Raw genomic sequence first — 22,204 nt, 5'->3', positions numbered from 1 at the left:
CCGAGATGGAGTCTGTCCAAGGCTTCTGAGGGACTGTGCTGGTCAACTAGCAATCCCTCTTCAGAGGCTTTTAAGATGGAAAAAGTCCTAATGCTGTGGAAAACTTCTTGTCTCATACCGGTGCCAAAATTAGGGAAACCGGGGGCGCTGAATGAGAACAGATCGTTGGCTTTTACATCTCATATCATGAAGACCTTGGAGATACTCCTTGTTCGTCGCATGCAATTGCAGGTTCCTGAGGATCTTGACCCCCTCCAGTCTGCCTTCCAGAAACACATAGGAGTAGAAGACGTGATTCTGTACATGCTGCATCAGACATATGCTTATCTGGATGTGCCTGGTTCATATGTGAGACTCATATTCTTCTCCAGTGCCTTCAACACCACACGGTCTCCCATATTGAAAGACAAGCTTCTCAGTATGGGTGTGGCCCCCTCCCTGACATCGTGGATTAAAGACTATCTGACTGCCAGGCCACAGTATGTCAGGATGGGGAGATGTGTTTCTGGAACACTAGAATGCAGTACTGGGGCTCCACATGGTATTGTTTTGGCTCCTTTTCTTTTCACCCTGTACACATCAGACATCGGACAGGTAGAACTCGGAGTCCTGCCACATACAGAAGTATTCTGATGATACGGCTGTTGTGTCATCTGCGCGCGGTGGACAGGAGAAGGAGCACAGGGACCTTGTGGAGTCCTTCAATGGCTGGACCAAAAATTGGAACACTACCAAGACCAAAGAGCTGGTGGTAGATTTAAGATCTAAAATTCCATACCACTCAGCCTGCATTGATGGAGGGGAGATAGAGACTGTTCAGACGTGCAAATACCCGGGGTGGTACTGGATAATAAACTGGAGTGGTCTGCCAATATAGAAGCAGTGTACAGGAGGGGCTAGAGCCGGCTCTTCTTCATGTGACGGCTCAGGTCCTTCAATGTCTGTAGTGATATGATATGCATGTTTTTTCACACTATCATTGAGAGTGCACTTCTATGCTGTTGTGTGCTGGGGGAGTTGCACTACAGACAAAAACTGTAGCCTGGACAAACTGGTGAAAAAGACCAGTTCTGTGGTAGGCAGAAGGCTAGACCCTCTCAGTGCTGTGGTGGAGCAACCGATGAGGAGGAAATTATATTCTGTTTTGGAGAACAATAAATATCCTCTCCACAGCATCCTTGCAGAACAGAGGAGCAGCTGCAGTTAGAGGCTCATCTCGCTGCGCTGCAGGACTGAGAGGTTCAGGAGGTCCTTTGTCCCCACAGCCATAAGATTTTTAACAGCGATTGCCGACTTTGAAGTTTTTCTCAAATTTATTTATTCATGTATTCATTTATAGTTATTGTTGCTATTGTTATAATATACAATAATTGTAAATGTTTTGTTTTTTTAAGAACAAATTTTGAGCTACTTGACAAATTTTGAATTTTTCTATTCTATTCTATCACATGTAACTCTTACACTCATTTGAATATAAAAAGAAAACAGAAAATCAGAACACAAAATTATTGTAAACACTATGAAACAGTTTTTTTAAGAAATTAGTTAGTCCAAATTAAATAGTTTCACTCAAGAATAAATTTAAAAAGAACCTGATTAAATTTCCTTTCTTGTTTTTCTTAATTTTGGACTGGAATATATCTGGGCAGAAAAGGCACTTCAACACTCCCTGACAGCTGCCCTGAATATTGTGGCCTTTTGACACCTGCAACTCTCTGCTGGCTTCTACAAGAAGTGAAGGCAGCACTCTGACATTTCAATGATCTCAAAGAGAAAACTGTTTTTATGAAGCCATACAGAATACTACAAGGAGAGAAATAACTTAAAAAAATAAAAAAATTTGAACCTTAAGTGAGACACCCTGCAATTAAAACTGGATTTGCTTTGTCAGTTTCCTCCAGAAGCTGATCTCAAGAGCCATCAGACAGACTGAGTGTTCACAAAACACCACAGTCCTTGTATACACACATGGTACCTTGTACCATGCTGAATGTTTGTCTTACATGTAACTTGCTTCACATCAAAATACTTATGGCGAGGTGCAGTGATATCACAGGAAATAAAACAGCAGTTTATCACTGCTCCAGTGTTTGGAAAGCAAAGGAACATACAGCACCACAGGTTTTTTTCCCCACAAATCTTGCCAAAATGAGCTTTCTGATAAATAGCTAAATAAGATGTTTTGAAAGCAAAGTAAAATTAGACAGCAATCGTTTTTTATCGTTGCTAATATTTCTTTAAGAGTTCGAGTCTATATCTCCAAGTTGTGGTAAAATATAACAAAAACTGTGACTGCTGGCTTGCTTGTGCATTCACCTTGAAGTTTCTGATGCTACTGAAGATCGATAAGTGGAGAGAAATTATTTTGAAAGCTGAAGTAATGCTTAAGAATGACATGATATCAATACCTACAGATATATAACACACATTAAACTAGACCAAAATTAGTTTAAAAATTAAGGTCTGGTGTGTAACATTTAATGGAAAAAAAATTGCAACGTGATATTCAGAACTTAGAATAATTTTCATTGGTGTATAATTGCATGAAAATAATTATCTTAGTGCTTTTACCACCGCCCCTGTTAACTTTCCCTACAGGATGCAAGTTTCCCCTCATTTCATAAAAAGGATTTCTCATCCAAGATGTGTTATGTCAATTACAGGTTCAAAAACATTTTGTCATCTACTTGGTTAAAAAGTTATTTCTAATATCCACAAACAAAACAAGTCTGGTTTTCTTAATTCCTAAGAAACTGATGTTTTTCCACCTGATGGGTTGTATTTGTTTTGTGGTTCTTACCGTCATCCTCCTTGCTGAGTGTGTTCTGGGGACTGTGGCGCATCCTCTCTCCACGGCTTGGAGGGCTCCGGTCTGAAACTGCTCCCAGATCAGCTACTAGCCACGTGGGCTTGCTCATGTCCACCTCCTCGTCGCTGCTCAGTGAACTGTCATCCTGACCAGAAAAAAAGACACCCCACATTTTTAGAGGTTATACTTTCTTTTTTCCTCTTTTGACATGCGAAAGTAAATAATGATCCTGAAGTATTAAACTAGCATAAGTGTAGAGTTACAAGTGCTTAAGATTCGTGAAATTAAGATATTTGTGAAATTGATAGGAAACTAAAAAATATCTGACACTGTGTCAGATGAATGACAAATAAATTCTACATTCATTGGAAAAATCTCTTTCAATTATTCTCCACTGTTTTAAATACAGTTTGTCCTTTTAACATTATCCGGGATTTGTGTAAAACATCTTATGGCAGGAATCAAAATTCCTGAAAAAAAAACATGCATTATGAAGTATTATTGAAAGACAAAATAATCTAAGCATGACTCTTCTTTCAAGTATCAATATGAAAACTTTATTAGAAAGACAAAATAAACAAACAGGAACCAATGAAATCCAAACTTTTTCATTAATAACCTGTTCATCCACTTTTAAATTAAGCTATTTTCAACCCTTTTTTCGCTGCTTTTTCAGTGAAGGCCTACGTGGAGGCAGCCGCAATTGTTGCTGCCCCAAGATCAGAGAAAATATGAAGTACGGGTCACCAAAATAGCAGACAGGCAAATCAAACCCAACATGCCCAATGTTGCTCAGTGTGTAACACCCGCAGGTCTCGCTGATAGCAAAGCATCCCACTGAGATGCTTGCTACTCAAGTCTGAGCAGCCTTTCTTTCAGTAAACTCTTCTCTTTTTTAGAATGTTGGTTATGACAAGCAACACTTCCTGAGGGAACCCAAAGCATGGTGTTCATATCAGAAAATTGCCACTAAAGTTGGGTTTAGCACATATAGGCTATGTACCTGCAAAGACAAAAGTCGAGGTAATAATCTATCTGACAAGAGGACCAGATCCAGATAAAAATGACAGAAAGACTTACTGCTAAATTTTCAGTGAGAGGTCCAACTTGCCATACAATATGAACAAGATGAAGCAAGAGCTAATGGATAAAGAATAACATAGCACACAAAATTGACAGCACGTGTCATTTTTTCTAAATTAAAATTCAGCTGTGTTTATATTTACCGTCGCCTGTTCTTGTAAATGAAGAATCTTCCATGCACACCAGAGTACGTCATGGCGTTCTTCAGGGTTCTGTGCTTGGACCGATTATTTTTACTTTATACATGCTTCCATTAGGTAACATTATTACATAACATGGCTTAAATTTCCATTGCTATGCTGATGATACTCAGCTGTACTTATCAATGAAACCAGATGAAACCAATAGGTTGGTCAGACTACAAGCCTGTCTTAAAGCCATAAAGACCTGGATGACTCAGAACAAAATTCTAAATTCAGACAAAACTGAAGTCATTATCTTTGGACCTCAGTGCTTCAGGGAGAAATTGTCTAGCTATACTCTAGATGGTATTTCCTTGGCTTTTGGTACTACAGTGAGGAACCATGAAGTTATTTTTGACCAGAATCTGTTCTTTGACGCAAATATAAAACAGGTTTCTACGACTGCCTTCTTTCACATTCGTAATATTGCCAAAATCAGGAACATCCTGTCTCAGGGTGATGCAGAGAAACAAGTCCATGCATTTGTTACTTCAAGACTGGACTACTGTAATTCTTTATTATTGGGCTGTCCCATATATTCTCTGAAAAGCCTCCAGTTGATCCAAAATGCTGCAGCCAGAGTTCTGATGAGAACTAACAGGAGAGATCATGTTTCTCCAGCTTTAGCTTCTCTTCATTGGCTCCCTGTTAAATTCAGAATAGAATTTAAGATTCTTCTCCTCACATATAAAGCTCTTCATGACCGGTTCCCAGAGTTTCTAAAAGTAGAATGGGAGGCAGAGCCTTCATTCTCAATTGTCTCAATTGTATTTTAGGTGTGTAATACACCATTGGCATTGTCTGAGTCCATCAGCAGTCAGCAGTGATGGTGAAACGCACATGGCTCACGGACACATCAATTTGGTCTTTATTTTCACTTCTAAAACACTGAACACAGTGAACAATATTTAGATAACAGCTATTCTGAAACATGGGCCCATCTGAATAATTATGAGTAATTTAAGACTTCTGTATTACAGCTGCATCCTGTATTACAAAACAGCTACATCCCACCCACACTATCCACAAGGCCACTTTCTTAAAGGGGATGGCTTGGTTGGTAAGGCGATAATAAATTTGGACTTAATGTAATTTGCATTGGCTATATAGTAGGAGTGCAACGAGACTTCGCGAGCTATTTCTCGTCGCGTTAAAAATCTGTCTCACGAGATTTGTGAGCTATCCAAACTTCTATTTGTGACCTGTGGGGGCAGTAATGAAGGAGAAGGAAAAGAAGAAGAGGAGTAGAAGGAAAGGAAGCAGCAAGCAGCCAGAATGATGTCGGAAAATACCAGTATTACCATTGAAGATGCCCCCGCCACTTTCAAATCGTTTGTTTGGCAGCATTTTGGGTACCCGGCGGAAATGATAAATGGCAGTATAGTAAGTGATAAGACACGGACGATATGCAAGCATTGTATGAAAATAATGCCGTACACCGTGGTTTTGCTCATAATATTGTTTGCACTTGAAATTTTTTTTAAAAATATTTTATTTTATTTGAACTTTTATAAATTTTAGTTTTAGTTTCAATTTGTGGAAGTAGAAGTTTATTAAAAGCTCATGCTTACATCATGCATGTAAAAAGTTATAATAAAACAAATAAATAAAAGTCTGTTGGTCCAGTCATATATTTTGTCATGGTAGTTTTCTTAAAATCTCGTCTCGTCTCGTTCTCGTGAACCCAATATCGTGTCTTGTCTTGTCTTGTGAGCTGAGTGTATTGTCACACCCCTACTATATAGTGGTGTGGTGGTTAGCACCGCCACCTCACAAGAGGGTTCCTGGTTCAAATCCCGTCGCAAGCCTTCTTTGCATGCTCTCCCCATGTATGCATGAGTTCTCTCAGGGCACTCTAGCTTCCTCCCACCGCCCAAAAACATGCATGTCAGGATAATTGGTGACTCTGAATTGTCCCTAGGAGCGAGAGTGAAAGTGAGCGTGGATGGTTGTTTGGCTTGTTTGTCTCTACGATGGACTGGCGACCTGTCCAGATGCACCCTGCCTCTCACCCAATGACAGCTGCAATAGGCTCCAGCCCCCTACGACCCTAAATTGGATTAAGTGGGTATAGAAAATGGATGGATGGAATATTTGATAGAATATTTAAAATCCTTCCTTTGGAGGGAATTTGGGATTAAATTATGATTACCTTAACTCGATATTTGATTAAATATCACGATTCATTACAAAATTTTCAGTCATGATGTCAGTCATGGTCGCATGATGATCGACCTTATTTTCCTCCGCTCTGTTGAAGAGTAAAACCCAAATGAGTAGTTTTAACTAAACTGTAGAGTGACTTTATCATATTAAACAATGCTTGTGCATTAATTTATTATGAAAAATAGGTGTGTTCAATCTAAAAATCAGTGTTTATTAGCTTTTTAAATCCAAATGGGACCTTGGTCTACACTGCAAAATTAATTAAAAGGTGAAACCTTGAAGGAAAATTCAGTTTAAATTAAAAAATATACCCGTGGCTGCTGCATTGAGTCCATGAGGCAGCACTGACCCATATCTGTCCATTAAAGAGGGTTGTCGGACAGGGACTTTCCCTGGACTCATCACACTGAGTCAGCCTTCACACAGCAGCCAGGCATGCTACTAGCTGATATGACTGCACACACCAACAACAACAGGAGGCAGCCATGCTTCGCAGGGAGCTATCTCATTAAATAGAAAGGCTTCAAAGTTACTGCATCACTGAACTGTTCTTCAACACATGAAAATTCACAGCAAAAAAAAGGACTAAAATCCAGGTGGAATATATGCTCCTGTCATCATTTACTTCTGTAAGACCACTGAAGATGTCCTGAGCAGAGTCTTACATTCTGCTCTAAAATCCACATCTTAGCACTTTATGACATCAAAGCCAATCCAATCAAATCCAACATTATCTACAAAGCACATTTAAAAACAAGAATCGTTGACCAAAGAGCTGCACACTAAAATAATTAGAAAAAAAATAAAAGACACAATAAACATAAAACATAAACTCATGCTGTGTTGAATGCCAGGGAAAACAGAAACAGGAAAAAACTATTAAAAACAGGTAGTGAAGAGGCCTGCCTAGTACATATTGGCAACCTGTCCCATAGTTTTGGCCTTCAACCACGAAAACCCAACCCCCTCTGAATATCTGCCTCATTTTTGGGATAGCTAAGAGTAGCTGATCTTAATGGCTGTGAATGAATGTACAGTTGAAGCAAGTCAGAGATGTAGGGTGGAGTTCTGTAACGCACTGGGAGCTGAGGGAGGTGCTCTTGCCTGTGTGTTTGTGTTAAAAGGCGAGCAGCAGCATTGGCTGACCCCAACATACAGAACGTTACAGTAGTCGAGACAAGTTGGAATAAAACCTTGACAAAACAGACTTTATTTTGGCTATTAGGCCCAACTGAAAAAAAAAGCTGTGCTTGTCAGCTGATCTGTTAGTCCAATTTAAAGTCACGGTTTGGTAACAGTGGATTTCACATATTGCGTCAAAAAGCCCAAGTCAACACTTGGACAAAGCAATATAACCTCAATTCTCTTGTCATTAAAGCTCAAGAAGTTTAACATTGTCCATGCTTGATGTCATTGAGAGATTTTAATTGTTGGATGCCTGGTTGGACAGCGTGAGAATGACCCTGTTTGAAGGGAATGTAATGTAAATTTGAGAAAAAAATTTCATGTTTTCTCAGATCAAGTAAAGTGAGAAAAGGAGGGGTCTGAGAATAGACACGTGTAGCGCTTTTCTAATCTAGCTGACCACTTTTTAACACTACATGCCACATTCACCCACACAGCACGTCTTAGTTTATACAGCTATGCGCTTCCTACTCCATTCACACACATTCATACAACGATGGATGGTAGGCAACATGGGGTTCACTGTCTTGCCAAATACATGCTTTGACAAGTGACCTGGATTCAAACCACCAACCTTCCAATTGGTGGGCAACTGCTCTTCCTCCTGAGCTATGTAGAAGTCACAAATTAATTAAGACCCAGACATAAACATCTCTCAGCCAGGCTGCAACTTTAATGCCCACACAGAGCTCAAGAAAGGAAATTAAAGCGTTATGGTCCACTATATCAAAGGCAGCAGTCAGGTCTAAAAGCACAAGCACAACACAATAACCACAATCAACAGCTAAAAATATGTAAATAAAAACCTTTCAAAGTACAGATTCTGTGCTGTGAAGGTTTTTAAACCCAGACTGGAACACTTCAGGAATACCACTACTGTTTAAAAAAGCTTATAGTTACAGGAAGACAAAATTTCTTCAAACTTCAGGCCAATCTCCTCGGGATTTTTTATATCCTGAGGAGATTGGCCTGAAGTTTGAAGAAATTTTAATCAGTGGTTGCACTACAACATGTTTTAAAACCATGGGGACCACACTAGTGGTTAGGGTGTTATTAACAATAGTCAGGACAGAAGGTACAATGAAAGTGAAAATGTCTTTAAAAAGGTGAGGGGGGACAGGATCATCAATAATTTGATGAAAGACACAGGATTAAACAGATTGAAGACAGCAGAGCAGGGGAGTGAAATGGATGGGTCATATGAGGGAGGTGAGATGAGCGAGCTTGTTACTTTTTTAACAAAGAAGTGAAGAAGATCTCACAAATTTCAGGAGACGCTTCCAACCTGGCAGACTGGGGCACATTAAGAAAAGAGTTTATGGTGCTGAAGAGATCACAAGGCTTGTGACAGTCTGATGAAATGATCTTTCAACATGTCAAAGAACACCTGCACCTGCTTGTCCTTTTTCCACCTGCGCTCGGCTCTCCTGCACGTATGCCTGACTGTAGGAGTGATGTCATTCAGCCAGGGCTGTAGTGATGGGACTCAAGAACCGGTTCTTGAAGAGAGCCAGCTCCCAGTAGTTCGATTCCGTGGAATTGTTAATCCTGTTTATAGGTTCTGCTAACGTCTGACACATTTGCATGATGACGTCATGTGTACGCTTCGTATTTTGGCTCATGTTTCCAACATGGCATTGAGACAGAAGCGCTCCAAAGTTTGATTATATTTCACCAAAAAGGACAATACTAGGGTCAGTTGCAACATGTGCAGAGCTTTGATCACATCAGAGGAGGGAAATACCTCCAACATGCTGAAACATTTGACCACATGCAATTACTTTGCACAAATGTAGTCTTTGAAACGCTGCTAAGCGATGGCGGCAACTCTCGTGCGGGAGCTTGTGGAACAGCGTCTTCCATCTCAAAAGTCCCAGATAACGCAGGGCTCTCAAGTCTCACGCATTGAGCGTGATAGTCACGCTTCTCTTTCTTTTGTCAAGCACTCCTACCACACTTTTCTCACGCTGAAAAAAATTATAATATACATTTCTCTGGCGCGCCGCTATCACTATAGAAATTACAGGAAACAAACACATCTCCCATGAGTCTGAGCAGATCACTTATTAATAACAACACTAATAATAATATTATTAATGAAAGACCCCTGTAGCTACCCCTTTCATCGAGACGAAAAGAGATAAAATGTTGGTGCTTACTTGAAATTAAAGTGTTGCTTTAACCAATATATATATATATATATATATATATATGAAAATCAATAAGAAAACCGATAAGGAACCGAATCAATAAGCGATAATAATATCGATAATGGAACAGGATTTGCTAAATTCTTAACTATTCCCATCCCTGCAGGGTTGATGTGTAGCTGTGGAACACCTGGAGCCACCATGTCCAAGGTTAATACACTATTGGAGTGAAACCACCAGGTCAACTACTCGGTATCAAAACATACGGAGGACCCTGGGTTAAATACCATTAAAAGCAGCTGAGAACCAAGCAGCTATGAAGGTGTTAAACATGCCTCAGCACCAAGCAGGAGCACGCGGTTTAACCAGACAGGAACGAGAGACATTGAATAAAACAATGTAATCAGAGAACACTACATCATAAATGTCCAAATTATCAACAGATAACCCCCATGATAAAACCAGGTCAAGTGTGAGCCTGTGTTCATGTGTGGAACCAGCAACAGACTGCGAAAGATTAAAAGACTCTATGAGATTTAAGAAGTCATTAGCCAGCAGCTTATCAGAACAACACACGAATAGAAAAATCCCCAACAAATCAGATACTTCTTGCTCATTTGTTTTTTTATTTTTTAGTTTGTAAATTATTTTCATTTGACCACATTTTCACTTCAGACACAATAAGCTGGTAAACTGTACCATGAATTCTCACATTTATCAGCCAATTATTGGAATCTGACTATTTTCAGCCGATTATACTAGTTTAATCCCAGTTTTTCTTTGCTTTTTTACTTATCTGTCTTTGTCAGTAGACATGCCATGTGCATAGCAGAGAAATCTTTTTTTTTCCTGGCAAGCCATTAATTTTTAAATAATTCCACTCGGTCTATATTTGATGAATACAAGCTACAAGGGTAGTTTGTTTCATTCCTCTGTTTTTATTATCTATCATTTTTTTATTTCAACAAAGGATAAAAAATATAGCACTTTACTTTCATTTCAGGGTTTGTTTTGGTTAGAAAAAAATGAGAAAAAATAAATAAATCTCCTGTTTTCAGACAAACTTAGATTTCAAGATGACCGAAAATGTGGACAGCATTCAGCACTAATCTGGTATATAAAGGTGGATATGCTATAATTTATTTTCTATTTGAACAAATACCTTTTTCCAGAAACTTGTATCATTTTATTTTTTGCATTCACAGTGACAGTGTCACGGACTGGTGGAGAGGTAGGACCCAGATGCAGCTCTTTTCCAAAAATCAAAAGGCTTATTTCACAAAGCAAGGAGCAAAAGCAAGAACAAAAAGCGCGGCAGAGCCAGATTCAAAAATATTTAAACGTGGAAAAAGACTATGACAAACAAAACAGGACTATGATTAACTGTGGCATGACTGTGGTAACACGACTATAAAATAAATACTATGACTATGGCTATGGCTATATTAACAAGGCTATGCGGCAGGTAACCAAACTTATCTTTCTGTGGCATGAAGGGTTTGTGAGAATTCTACAGTGACTGAAAGGAAACCAGGAGGCTAAATACTGTGGAGGGAGTGATCAGTGAATGAGGTGCAGCTGTGAACAATGAGCCAGGTGACGTGAGTGAACCTAACGTGACAGGGGAAAAACATGACTAGAACATAACCTGAAAACATGATTAAACATAAACTGTGACATGAACATGGACTGTGACAGAGAGAGAGAAAAGGCACCAAGCAAATGCAGTTTTGGGGAAAACACAAGTTAAATATTGTCAGTGTTTTTTACTGTTTAATGCTCTATTAACACCCTCACCTACTGGTCACGAGGTTTAGGTAAGGACCAAAAGAATTAGATTGAGTATACAAGAGGCTTAAATGAGTTTCCTTCTATATCAGCGAGGGAAATTAAAATCAGTGTGCGTCTAAACTATATACACTACGCACTAAATGGCCTGTTGTACAGAGTCATCACTGTAGAGATGCCTTGACTTGTCTTACTTTGAAATATTTAATTTACTTAACTTGCAGTAACAACTAGAGATGGGCATTTCAAACTGGTGCTAAATTGAACAGAGGCGGTTAGTCCATAAGGGCGATCAGGCGACGCACCACCAAAGGAGAAAATTAGGTTACGCCGTGTAAATATATATGTACATATATTTACACGGCGTTATGGTGGTTGTGACAGTTCTAGACAGTTTCAGCTGCTTTGTATGTCACTGTCCAATCAGCATAAGGCCGTGCTCCATGATGATTTTGGTCAGGTTGAAAATCGCCCCAACTGCTCCCATTGACTCTAATGTAAAATCAGTTTTTTTCAAATTTCTGGCATTACCACACAGTCTCTATGTATCTCTATGTACCTCTATGGGAGGGCTCGCCCCAACATGCTTTCGTGATACGTAACGTGAAAAAAGCTAGCGTAGCCACGTACGCGCTAGTCCTTTTCAAGGTCAGCATGCGAGTGTAAACAATTGAGTTACACCGTAAATAGTTTGATCAATGTAAATAGTCTGGTGGTGTCTTTGATTAACAACAGAAATTGTATCTATTTGTAATGGGAAATCAATGCTAAAATAAAGTCAAAAACTGTAAATAAATACTACTAATGTTTTCAACTTGTTTAGTCCCTGTCTTAATTAATGGTGAAGCAGATATCTCTCTACATGTTCAAAGGTATTTGAAGGTAAACTGATTACCTACTAGTATGTGGCAAATGCAGCTAAAGGGAAAATATTTATCTTGCAAACTAGCGCTTATATATGATGTTGGTAACGTGAGCTAACCAGAAAAAAAACTAGTGTAACAGCTGACTTGCTACTTATTAATTTACCCATTGAACGGGTCACTTTAGTCATCATCGCTAATATTGCCCTCCCCTGAGAAATTTGTCAGGAGCCGCCACTGAAATTGAACACGGTTCTAGGTCAAAACAAATTGACACAAACAGTGCATAAATTCATTTTCATGTGTAAGTATGTGTGTGTTCTCTCATCTTGGCAAAACTTCCTAAGTATGTGCTAACTGGTTAATGCAATCACAATGCAGAAATTAGCATAAAAGATTTATAGCTGTCAGAGAGAGACTTTATAAAATGCTTATAAATATAAGATTTTACAACTCTAAAAACTGCTTCAGCAGATCAGCTGCTCCTACATTTATGTGTTGATGAAACATGGGACTGTCCTGACTTCTTACGAAAATCAGGTCCACATCCATCAGATTTTTAGCACTAGTATGTTTGTAAATAATCTTACAGACAATGTGAGCAAGTTAGTAGCTACTGGGATAACAGAATTCAGACAACCAAGCCCAATATTACTAATCAGCAAACATGGGGAAAAATCGTACAATGTTACAGAGCTGTTGCCAAATGCATTGTTACAGGCTCGCCTAATAATGCAAGTAAGCACCTTTCAAGGCCCATACAGTCTACATGTCATCCTGGGGTTGATCTCTCACTCTCATCTTGACAAAGCAGGCAGCGCCGTGAGGATTATGTTTTTTATTTCTCCAGTGTTTTTAATATAATTCTGTCAACACTGCTGTGTGAGAAGCTCCAGGATATAGAGGAGGACGACTCTACAATCACTTGGAATATTGACTACCTGACAAACAGAGCACAGTTTGTTAGGCTGAAAGGTTGTGTGCTGAAGAGGGTGGTTAGCAGCACAGGAGGACCTCAGGGGACTGTTTTCTCATTTTTTTCTTCTCACTCTGAACACCTCAGGCTTCCGGTACAACTCCATGCCATGCCATCTCCAGGAATACTCAGTATTAAGTATTTTATGGACAAGAGGCTGAGTAGAAGAAACTGGCCAACAGCTTGCTGGCATGGCATGGGAATAATTACCTCATCTTGAATGTAAACAAGACAGAGGAGATGACTTTGGAGTTTAGGAGGATCAGGAATAGGCCAAATACAATTTCTATGCTGGGAGAAGAGGTAGAGGTCTACAGATATCTGGGAAATTATCTAGACAACAGACTAAACTGAAAATGCAACACAGAGGCAATCTACAAGAAGGGACAGAGCAGAGTGAACTTCTTGAGGACATTTAGGTCCCCCGGTGTCTCCAGCACAATGTTGCATATCTTCTTCAAGTCTGTCGCAGACAGTGTTATATACTTTAAGCCATCTGTTGAGGCAGCAACATCAGAGCCAGGATACTCAAAGAAGTTGAACAAACTGAAGAGAAAGAAAGTTCTGTGACCACTCTAGAGGTCCTGGAGCCGATTATGCAAAGAAGAATGTTTTAATAACTGCTCAACAATGCAGCATCCCCTTTACATATCATGGTGATCAATCAACGTACAAATGAAAATAAACAATCACTAGTGTCTTTAGTATTAAGACATAGTTTGCAATGTTATAAACAAATCCAAAGAAATATGATTGATATACATACTATACAAGTTCTGCCCCGTAGGTCCTGCAAACAGAAATGCTTACTCAAGTTTTTCAGTCTGCATTTCAGCCTATGTTGACTGTACTGCTGAAAATATGCTTTGTTTTACTTTGTTTTTTCCAATGTATTTTTTACACCTTTATATCCTCAACAGAATCCAGTGACTTGAAGATGAGTGCCACAGATAAGGTGAGGAATTTACAAACTACTTTATGCTTCAACTGGATTGTTGATGGAGACTAGCAATTATGAAAATCCCTTTAAAATCATAAGTGCATATCCCAAATCAGTTTTACAGCTACAGTGCACTGTATCACGTGGTGCTCTGAGAAAAATATTCTATCCCCTAACATTGCTCAACTGGTATGTCCTCAGTCCTATGCTCTGACTTTTCTCAACTTGAATCTATGCAGAAACACACATCTCAAATAGTACAATGTGCGTATGACAGCAGCAAGATACATGGCTACAAATTCATCAGAAATGTTGTATTTTATTTATTTGTTTTAAGCTATCTATCCTAAAAAAATAAAACTGTATAACAGTTATTACAGGAAGTAAAATCTATTTGCTTGAGTGACCTCCCACCCATCCACCTTAAAAAAAGAAAGGCTGTGATTTTCCTCTTAATGAATTTGTTGCTCTTTGATGTAAAGGTCATATGATGCGGACTGAAAGCAATGAAAATTACAATTGTGGTTTAGGTGTAAAGCAGTAAAGTGCACCAAGATGAATAATTAACAGATACCTTTTGCTATTGTCTATTTTTGCCAGGGTTGAGGTGAGAGGACCAGTCTATGTTTAAACTTTCATCAAGGAACAAAAGAGGCATCTGTACAGACAACCAAGAAAGAGTAGAAGGAAGAAAGGTGGAAAATGATTAGGATTTTGGGATCTCAAGAAACTTGATGTGTTTATATCTGGTACAAGGAGGTATGGACAAAGAGCAGGGAAGATCTACTCATGAGTGATCAAGAATAGGCAGGAGGTGTGAAGCTGAATGTGAACAAGACAAAATTATGTAGCGGATATAACTGACAGAAAAGCAGAGCAGGGGAACCATGCTTTGGTTAGTAGAGAGGAACTAGAAGGAGAGCATCTCAAGCTGTGCAGAGATGCAGAAAAATGAGGATAAAAAGTGGGGAAGAGGGAATATTAAGTGAAAATGAAACTATTAACTTCTGCTAAAAATTGAGGAGCAGGGAAATTAAAGTGATTCAGTCTAAATCCGCTGGTTTCTCCACCCAAAAATCTACTCTGCAGAGAAGTGTAGAATGGCTTACATTGTTTACAGGAAAATCTACTCTACAAGTGTACTTCCACAAAACACTGTAGCAGAATGTCCACTTGGTATTAAGCAGCTGCACTGGCTGGTGCTGCGCTGATATTCATACATTAGTACAGTGAGTGGCAGCAGTTGAACATTTTAACAACAACAGAGATATTTTTATTACGAAAACGTTCATTTGTACCTTGAATTTGGGAGAAAACCTATAGCTATAGTCTGATAATCATAGCTTTCAGTCTCATTTATAATTTTGCAATCTTTTGTTGTTGTTTTGTTTTTCTAGTTAGCTAGGTTACTAATTTAATCTTCCCATGAATCCCACGACTGCTGTAGAGGTATGCAAACCCTGATCTGGAAATCTTTGCTTTATGTTATGTACCAACAGACAGTAGAATGTTTGTTAAATTGTTAAATGTTAAATTTTCACAAAATTATATATGTTTAACAAGACAGAAAGCAAAGCAACACATCTGTTCCTTACTTGCTACATGTAAAGAAATCAGTGCAAAAGCATTTGTAGGACGATATCAGTTCCTTAGTGTGAGCGTTTCCAGAGTTCCAGAGTAGAACAGCCGGATCTAGTCTCATGCTTTTGCCAAGCTAATTGAGTTAGCTACCGGACAAACGGAAGAAATGATATCTTCCCCTCTGTGCTCATCTCCTCTCTTCTGTTTACATGTTTTTGCCTCTTCCCAGAAACTAAATTGTCTCTTAAAACACATCTTCATTGAAAATGTTTGATCCTGAGTTGGCTGCAAACATTTCCAGGTATTTTCTTACAATTTCTACACCATTCTACAACTGAAAAGATCCATTTAGTAATGTAAACAATATTTACACCAAAGTGTCATGTTTCACTATGAATTGATGAGAAGAGAAATAAATAAACATTCAAAGTTTTCCACATCACTGAAAAATTAATTATTATCCAATATGCCAAACACAAATAATTGCAGAGGTGGTGCCAAATTTGAACTTTATTCTTAAGAAAAGGAATCAGATTCTATTCTCAATGTTCCTAAACATTAAGTGATTTAGTTATCAGTCCAAGTTGTCAGTCCATTCTTTCAGTGCAGGAAATATGCTTTTCCATTATGAAGGCAAGACAGTTAGCTAGCTAACTGTTAGATGCAGAGCAAGAAGTCATGGTTGATTTCTTCAATACACTGTAGAATACACTGTTGAAGGCCTACTTATAAAATGATTGTGTTGGGGGAAAGGTAAACTTTGGCCTTAAATTCTACTCTGCTGTACTTATTAATCTTTAATTGTAGATCAACCATAAAATCCTGAACTGAGAAACTGTTTAATGGCCTACATCTGCAATTCAGTACAATAACATTCTGTCTTTTAACATGTTTTAAGCAGCACTTTTTAACATGTACAAAGTCTTTCCATGCAAATCTCTTAATTTTCTTTACTTAGACTTTAAACTTTCAACTGTGAAGTGCTGTAATCTCTCTAACACATTCCACCACATCCAAAAACTTCTGCATTTCCAAATAAATATATAGGATCAAGCCCATATAAACAACTTCTTAGCAAGCACATATCAAATACCTAGCAATAGTGTTTTATTTTGAAAACCCAGAATAGCACAGCATCAGAAATTAGGCAGCCATGACTATGGGAAATGTGTGGAAAAGCTAATGGTACAGTTCAATAACTAAGTTAATAATTCTGTTCAGACTTTCAATGTTGCTCATTTTCATCAACTAAGTGTGACCATAGACAGGTCACTAGTCCACTACAAAGTCAACACAGAAATAAGCAAGAAGTTGGGGAGCGGAAGTACCAGGAAGCCAGAGTACCAGGAGAAAACTCACATTGGCACAAGGGGAACATGCACATCCCACACAAAAAGGTCCCAGCAAAGCTTCCAACCAGGAACCTTGGTTTGAGTGCCAAACACCACACCACGGTGTGGCCCCTATGATAAGACTATGTTAATTCTTCAACAGCCCTTTTTTTCATTTTAAAATGTGTGGATTTGCATGTGGTCCAGATTCTGCTTATTTTCTTTGTTCTCTTTGTTTTACAGGCCATGGTGGTGCACCCTTAAAGCCCTGGTAGCTTTCAAACTGGCATCCTTCCACCCACTTTCCTCCCCCCACAATCACTATCCCCCATCCCCTCATCTTGTCATTTATCTCCCCTAATTTCTGCCTCTCTTCAACCTCTTCCTCCCCCATCTCATCACCAGGCTAACTCAATAGTAATCTTCTGCTGCCTTGTCGTCACTACAACATCAGCCTGTCACCTCCTCCATCAACCCCTCCCTCTTCACCACCACCACTCCTGCTCTCAACTCCTCCCACACAGCCACTGTTTTCCAACTCCACCCTCCCAGCTCTAAGAAGTGAAAACAGGTCCCCTGTCTTTTCTAGCAGGGCTGCTTCCTAGTTATCATGTTTGCTGGTTTTCATGGAAACTGAGAGGTTATCATAATCAACATTGTCACAGGGATCTAGGCAGTCTTGACATCATCAACATTGCACCACATGTCTACTCATACCAGCACTGATTCCTTCTGTCAATAATGTTGTTGGCCAGAAGTACAACCTGGAGTATGAATGTATCTTACTGCAGAATCTCATGTGTGTTCATGTTTGTTGTACCTCAACTCAACTCAAACCTTATTTATAGAGCACATTTAAAACAACCAGGGTTGACTAAAGTGCTGTACAGATTAAAAGCAGTAAGGATGATAAAAGTGACCCATATAAGGCCACAAATTACAAGTTAAAATTAAATTAAAATAAAATAGAATAAAATAAATTCTAAGTAAATACTTTTTTGCCAGGCATCCACTTAAACTTGATTTAAAGCCAGGGAGAAAAAGTGTGTTTTTAGGGAGGATTTAAAAACCTCAAATGATGCTGCAGATCGAATGTGCCAGAGCAGGTAGTCCAGAGCCTATGGGCCGCCGCCACAAAGGCTCGCTCCTCTTTGGTTTTCAGTCATGTTTTAGGAGCGGCCAGTAGCAGCTGATTGGAGGATCTCAATATTATGGCAGGGGCATGGACATGAAGGAGCTCGGTCTGGGGGGGGGCTAGGCCATTAAAACAAACAATACAATTTTAACATCTATTCTAAAAGTAACCGGAAGCCAGTGTAGTGAAGCTAAGACAGGGGATATGTGGTCACGCTTGCGTTTGCCGGTGAGGAGACGGGCAGCTGCGTTTTGTACCCGCTGCAGGCAGTGCAAGAGTGAGTGGTCTAGGCCAAAATACAGTGAGTGACTTCCATTTATTCCTAAAAATTTAACTATTTACAGTTATGCATTAATCTAACAATGTAGTCTACTGTGATGCATCTCCAAATGTAATCAATCATTAACAGACTAATCATAGTAAGATCAAAGCTTGAGGCCAGTGAAGATTCACACCTCTAAAAACTTTTAGTGCAAGTGTGATTCTCTGTTCGGTGATTCCAAACAATTTTCTTGAATAACTTGATTTTCAAGTAAAAGTGTTCAGGATTTTACAAGGAACGAAGACAAATCCAGATATAAATCAGAAAGTAAATCAGACCTTTACTTTTCTCTCTCTTCTAAGATCTTGCGATGAGTAATATTAATATTGGGGTGCCAGGATGGGACTTACTTTTCTAAGTTTACCCACATCAAGGTAATATGAAAAGAAATTAGGAAACAAGTGACTGAAAAAATCAAGTCAGTGCATGGCTCATTTACTCATTCAGTCATTTTATTTTCTGGTTCAAACTGGGACCCTACAACTGCACACAAGCACCATGCTGCAACAGTGCCTGTGACCCAGCTTCAATACTGCTGTAATGGGACTGTAAAGGAATCATTTTTAACAACAATGGAACATTATACCATTATACTTGTCAACACCAGCTGTGATAGTAATATTTTCAGGTTACATTTTTTAAATTTTCAAAATGTTTTTGTTATTTTCAAATGTTTTTAGACTGATGGGAAGGAGGCCAGAGAACTGATGCCATATTCATCTCTGTTAGTGTTTGCCCGATCAGTTGGTTGGCTTGCTATTAATAACTGTTGAATGGCAAAAACATCTGCACTTAAACACAAAATCAATGCAAGTGAGTATTTTGTTTGTTTAATTTTTACGAAACCTAAAGCGTAAAAAAGATAGTTCACTTTTTGGAGGCTGTGAAGTAGCACACTATTTCTTGGCTCTGAATGGGGAATCTCAACAGTTCAGTCAGGATATTGCTCAGCCAGCACACACTGTAAAGTTATTTTTTTTCTCCACTAAGATGAGAAATATATCAATATATCAAGGAAAACAATTCATTCAAAATATTCAATCATTTTCTTCTAAAGACAATAACAGGTATAATCTGAAGTATAGCTGCAGGAACAGGGAACAGGGAAGCAGACAAACATTTGTCATGCCACCTGTGAACAGACAATCATTCACACTCACACTTCAATTAACAGCACAAGGGATGAGAAACTCACTTAGACACAAAAAGAGCAGCAAACCCTGTATGGTCTTGAATCAGTACATTTTCTCATTAAATATGCTCAGTTCCAGTTAACCATTCGCTAGTCACAGTAGGAATCAGTTCACTATGAAAACGTTGCTTGGCTGAGGTGGAGGATAGCATAACTACCTAATTATAATAGGTCATAACTATAAAAGGTCACTGCTGTTGTCACTTACACAATGGATATGCAATAGCATACTTCTTCATGTAATGGCTAAAATAGACTGGAGTGTATTGTTATAAGATATATAGATAGTAACAGGAACAATGTTTAAACACAATTGTACAAACATGACCAGGACTTGGTAGATTTAGAGGAATTAATTGTCAGTACACATGAAAGAGGCATAGCCCTCAGTCCAACAGCAGCACCTCATTCTAATTGCATCTCTGTCACAGAGATGGATAACGGATGAAGGGAAGAGGAGAGGATCATTTCAGGCATGAGGGAGAGGTGAAGATATTGATAAGAGGCAAACACACATACACACACAGTGCATGGATTATTAGGCAGCAAACTGAGTAGCCTCACTGCAAAATATTGATTGCTGAGAAAACCAGCACTAGGAAGAAGGTGCATGTGTGTTTTTTGTATGTGTCTGCAGAAGGGTGGAGGGTTTAATCACTGATGCACAGACATTTACTGCAGAACTATAAGTAGCATTCAAACAAAGAAAGACTGGCCATGGTTTAGAGGTAGAGCTCTGGGTGACAGATTGAGACATACAGTGGAAAGTAAGCAGAAAACAAAGTGAAGGAAAGAGAACCTTTCCAGACAAGTAGGCAGGAAGACAAATATAAAATCTTTTGTCAGCATCAGCGGGTTGCAGTCCTGTCTGCCATTCAGGTTATAAAGAGCCTTGTACAGTACAACTGAGATTTTCAGCCACAATCAATAGGCTGCTACTGACCTTTATTGAATGCAAATGCATGGGATGTTCAGAAGGGTAACAATGACAAGTCACATGACAATAGGGTGGTGATCATTTCTGTCCTCTCCTCCTTTTTGACCAGTCTTAAGCACTTTCTCGCAGTGTTTTTGGATGCAACGCTGAATGTTTTCATTCTAAAGTAGTAATTTTCACTACGGAATATGCAGACCAACAATTATTGAGCTTATTATTTTAATTTCACTTGAAGGCCTAATGCCTTCCCTATGAATTCAATGTTGTAGTTAAGCCTCTGAGTGCAATTAAACTCCACACAGAAGTGTTTCACAAAGTCTCTGTTATTTGAATTACTCAAAACATTCGATAAGTTCTCAGCAGGAATTTTATCGATACATCATTCAGAGCTCACCAAGCAAGCATTTGAGTAAGGCCTGCTACTGCTGGCAAAAAGCTAAAACCTTACCTATGAAGTCTGTTCAAACAACTCATATACATGGTGGTTTTTGTATCTTCTACGACATTGTTTCAGAGAATCTGATCACATCAGTATACAAAATATAGTGTTTTCCACATCCCACTTTTTCTTTTCCTTTTTTGATGGAGGAAGCTAGTCTCCGCAAAAAAAACATATCACAAAGATCATGTAACTGGCAATCAAAGCGTTTTTTCATCATCATCTTTCAACAGACATTGGTGATGGGAGATTTTGATAATCATGCTTTATGTTTTGTGATCATTTATCAGAGCAGCATGTTAAATAATGGATTAAGCAACACCTACTGGAGAGTAGCATTAAAAAGTATTATAAATTAAAGATTCAGAATTGATATCTAATATTACTTGTGATAATCCATTCTATTAAGGAAATCCAGAAATAATCATTTTATATTTGCCAAAAAAAAATGTCTCTGCACATATGTTAGAAACCTGAATACCCTAAACCAATAAACTGCAATTTCAGCTCAAGGATGCATCAGTTCATTTATGCTGACAAAATTAAGACAAAACACATTAAGAACTCATGCTAAGATTAACCTATTTTTGTGTGCACCTCAGTCAAGAAGAGAGAGACCACATATACTTGGACGATATGGCCCCATGTAAACTACATGCAGACATTTGAACAAAATCAAGGATCAACTAAAGACAACAAATTCAGATGATCCAAGACATTTTACCATTAGCAATAGACTGAGAAAAGCTCCAGTAACAGAATATGAGGAGCATACAAATATGCCATTTCAGCTCCATAAATAATGAATACCTCATTGCAAATCTAAACTCTATATTCTTAGAACATCTCAGCTGCCTTGATTATAAGGAAGTACATGCAGAAATATAACCACAGACAGCCAGGCACTGCTCCAGTTACATACCTACAGCACAATGCAAACACACATATACGGTGTTTAAAATAATTGGAGAATATTCAACCCCCTGATAGTGTGTGTGTATTCAGTGTAAGGCAGCCCGGAGTAAATGACCAGAAGAAAAGTAGGTCCATAAATGTCATGGCAAGAAATACAGAGAGACACAGTGATGGAGAAACCGAGTGAGAGACAGAAACAGACAGGGAGGA

General features: G+C 38.7%; 1 protein-coding gene across 2 annotated transcripts in view; it reads right to left on the bottom strand.

Annotated features, from left to right (window-relative positions):
* The window catches only part of LOC140272137 (nucleolar protein 4-like), a 163,572-nt gene that overhangs the window by 63,846 nt on the left and 77,522 nt on the right, over positions 1-22,204 (bottom strand). For both annotated transcript variants that reach the window (XM_072367486.1, XM_072367487.1), the window contains one exon: positions 2,801-2,954. In XM_072367486.1, coding sequence (XP_072223587.1) covers positions 2,801-2,954 — 154 coding nt within the window. The remainder of the gene's footprint in view (positions 1-2,800; positions 2,955-22,204) is intronic.

This window comes from Leuresthes tenuis, unplaced genomic scaffold, assembly GCF_036924035.1.
Source record: "Leuresthes tenuis unplaced genomic scaffold, fLeuTen1.0.hap1 SCAF_16, whole genome shotgun sequence".
Lineage (NCBI taxonomy): Eukaryota > Metazoa > Chordata > Actinopteri > Atheriniformes > Atherinopsidae > Leuresthes > Leuresthes tenuis.
Note: the sequence above shows the minus strand (reverse complement) of the source record. Positions and strands in the feature narration are given on the sequence as shown.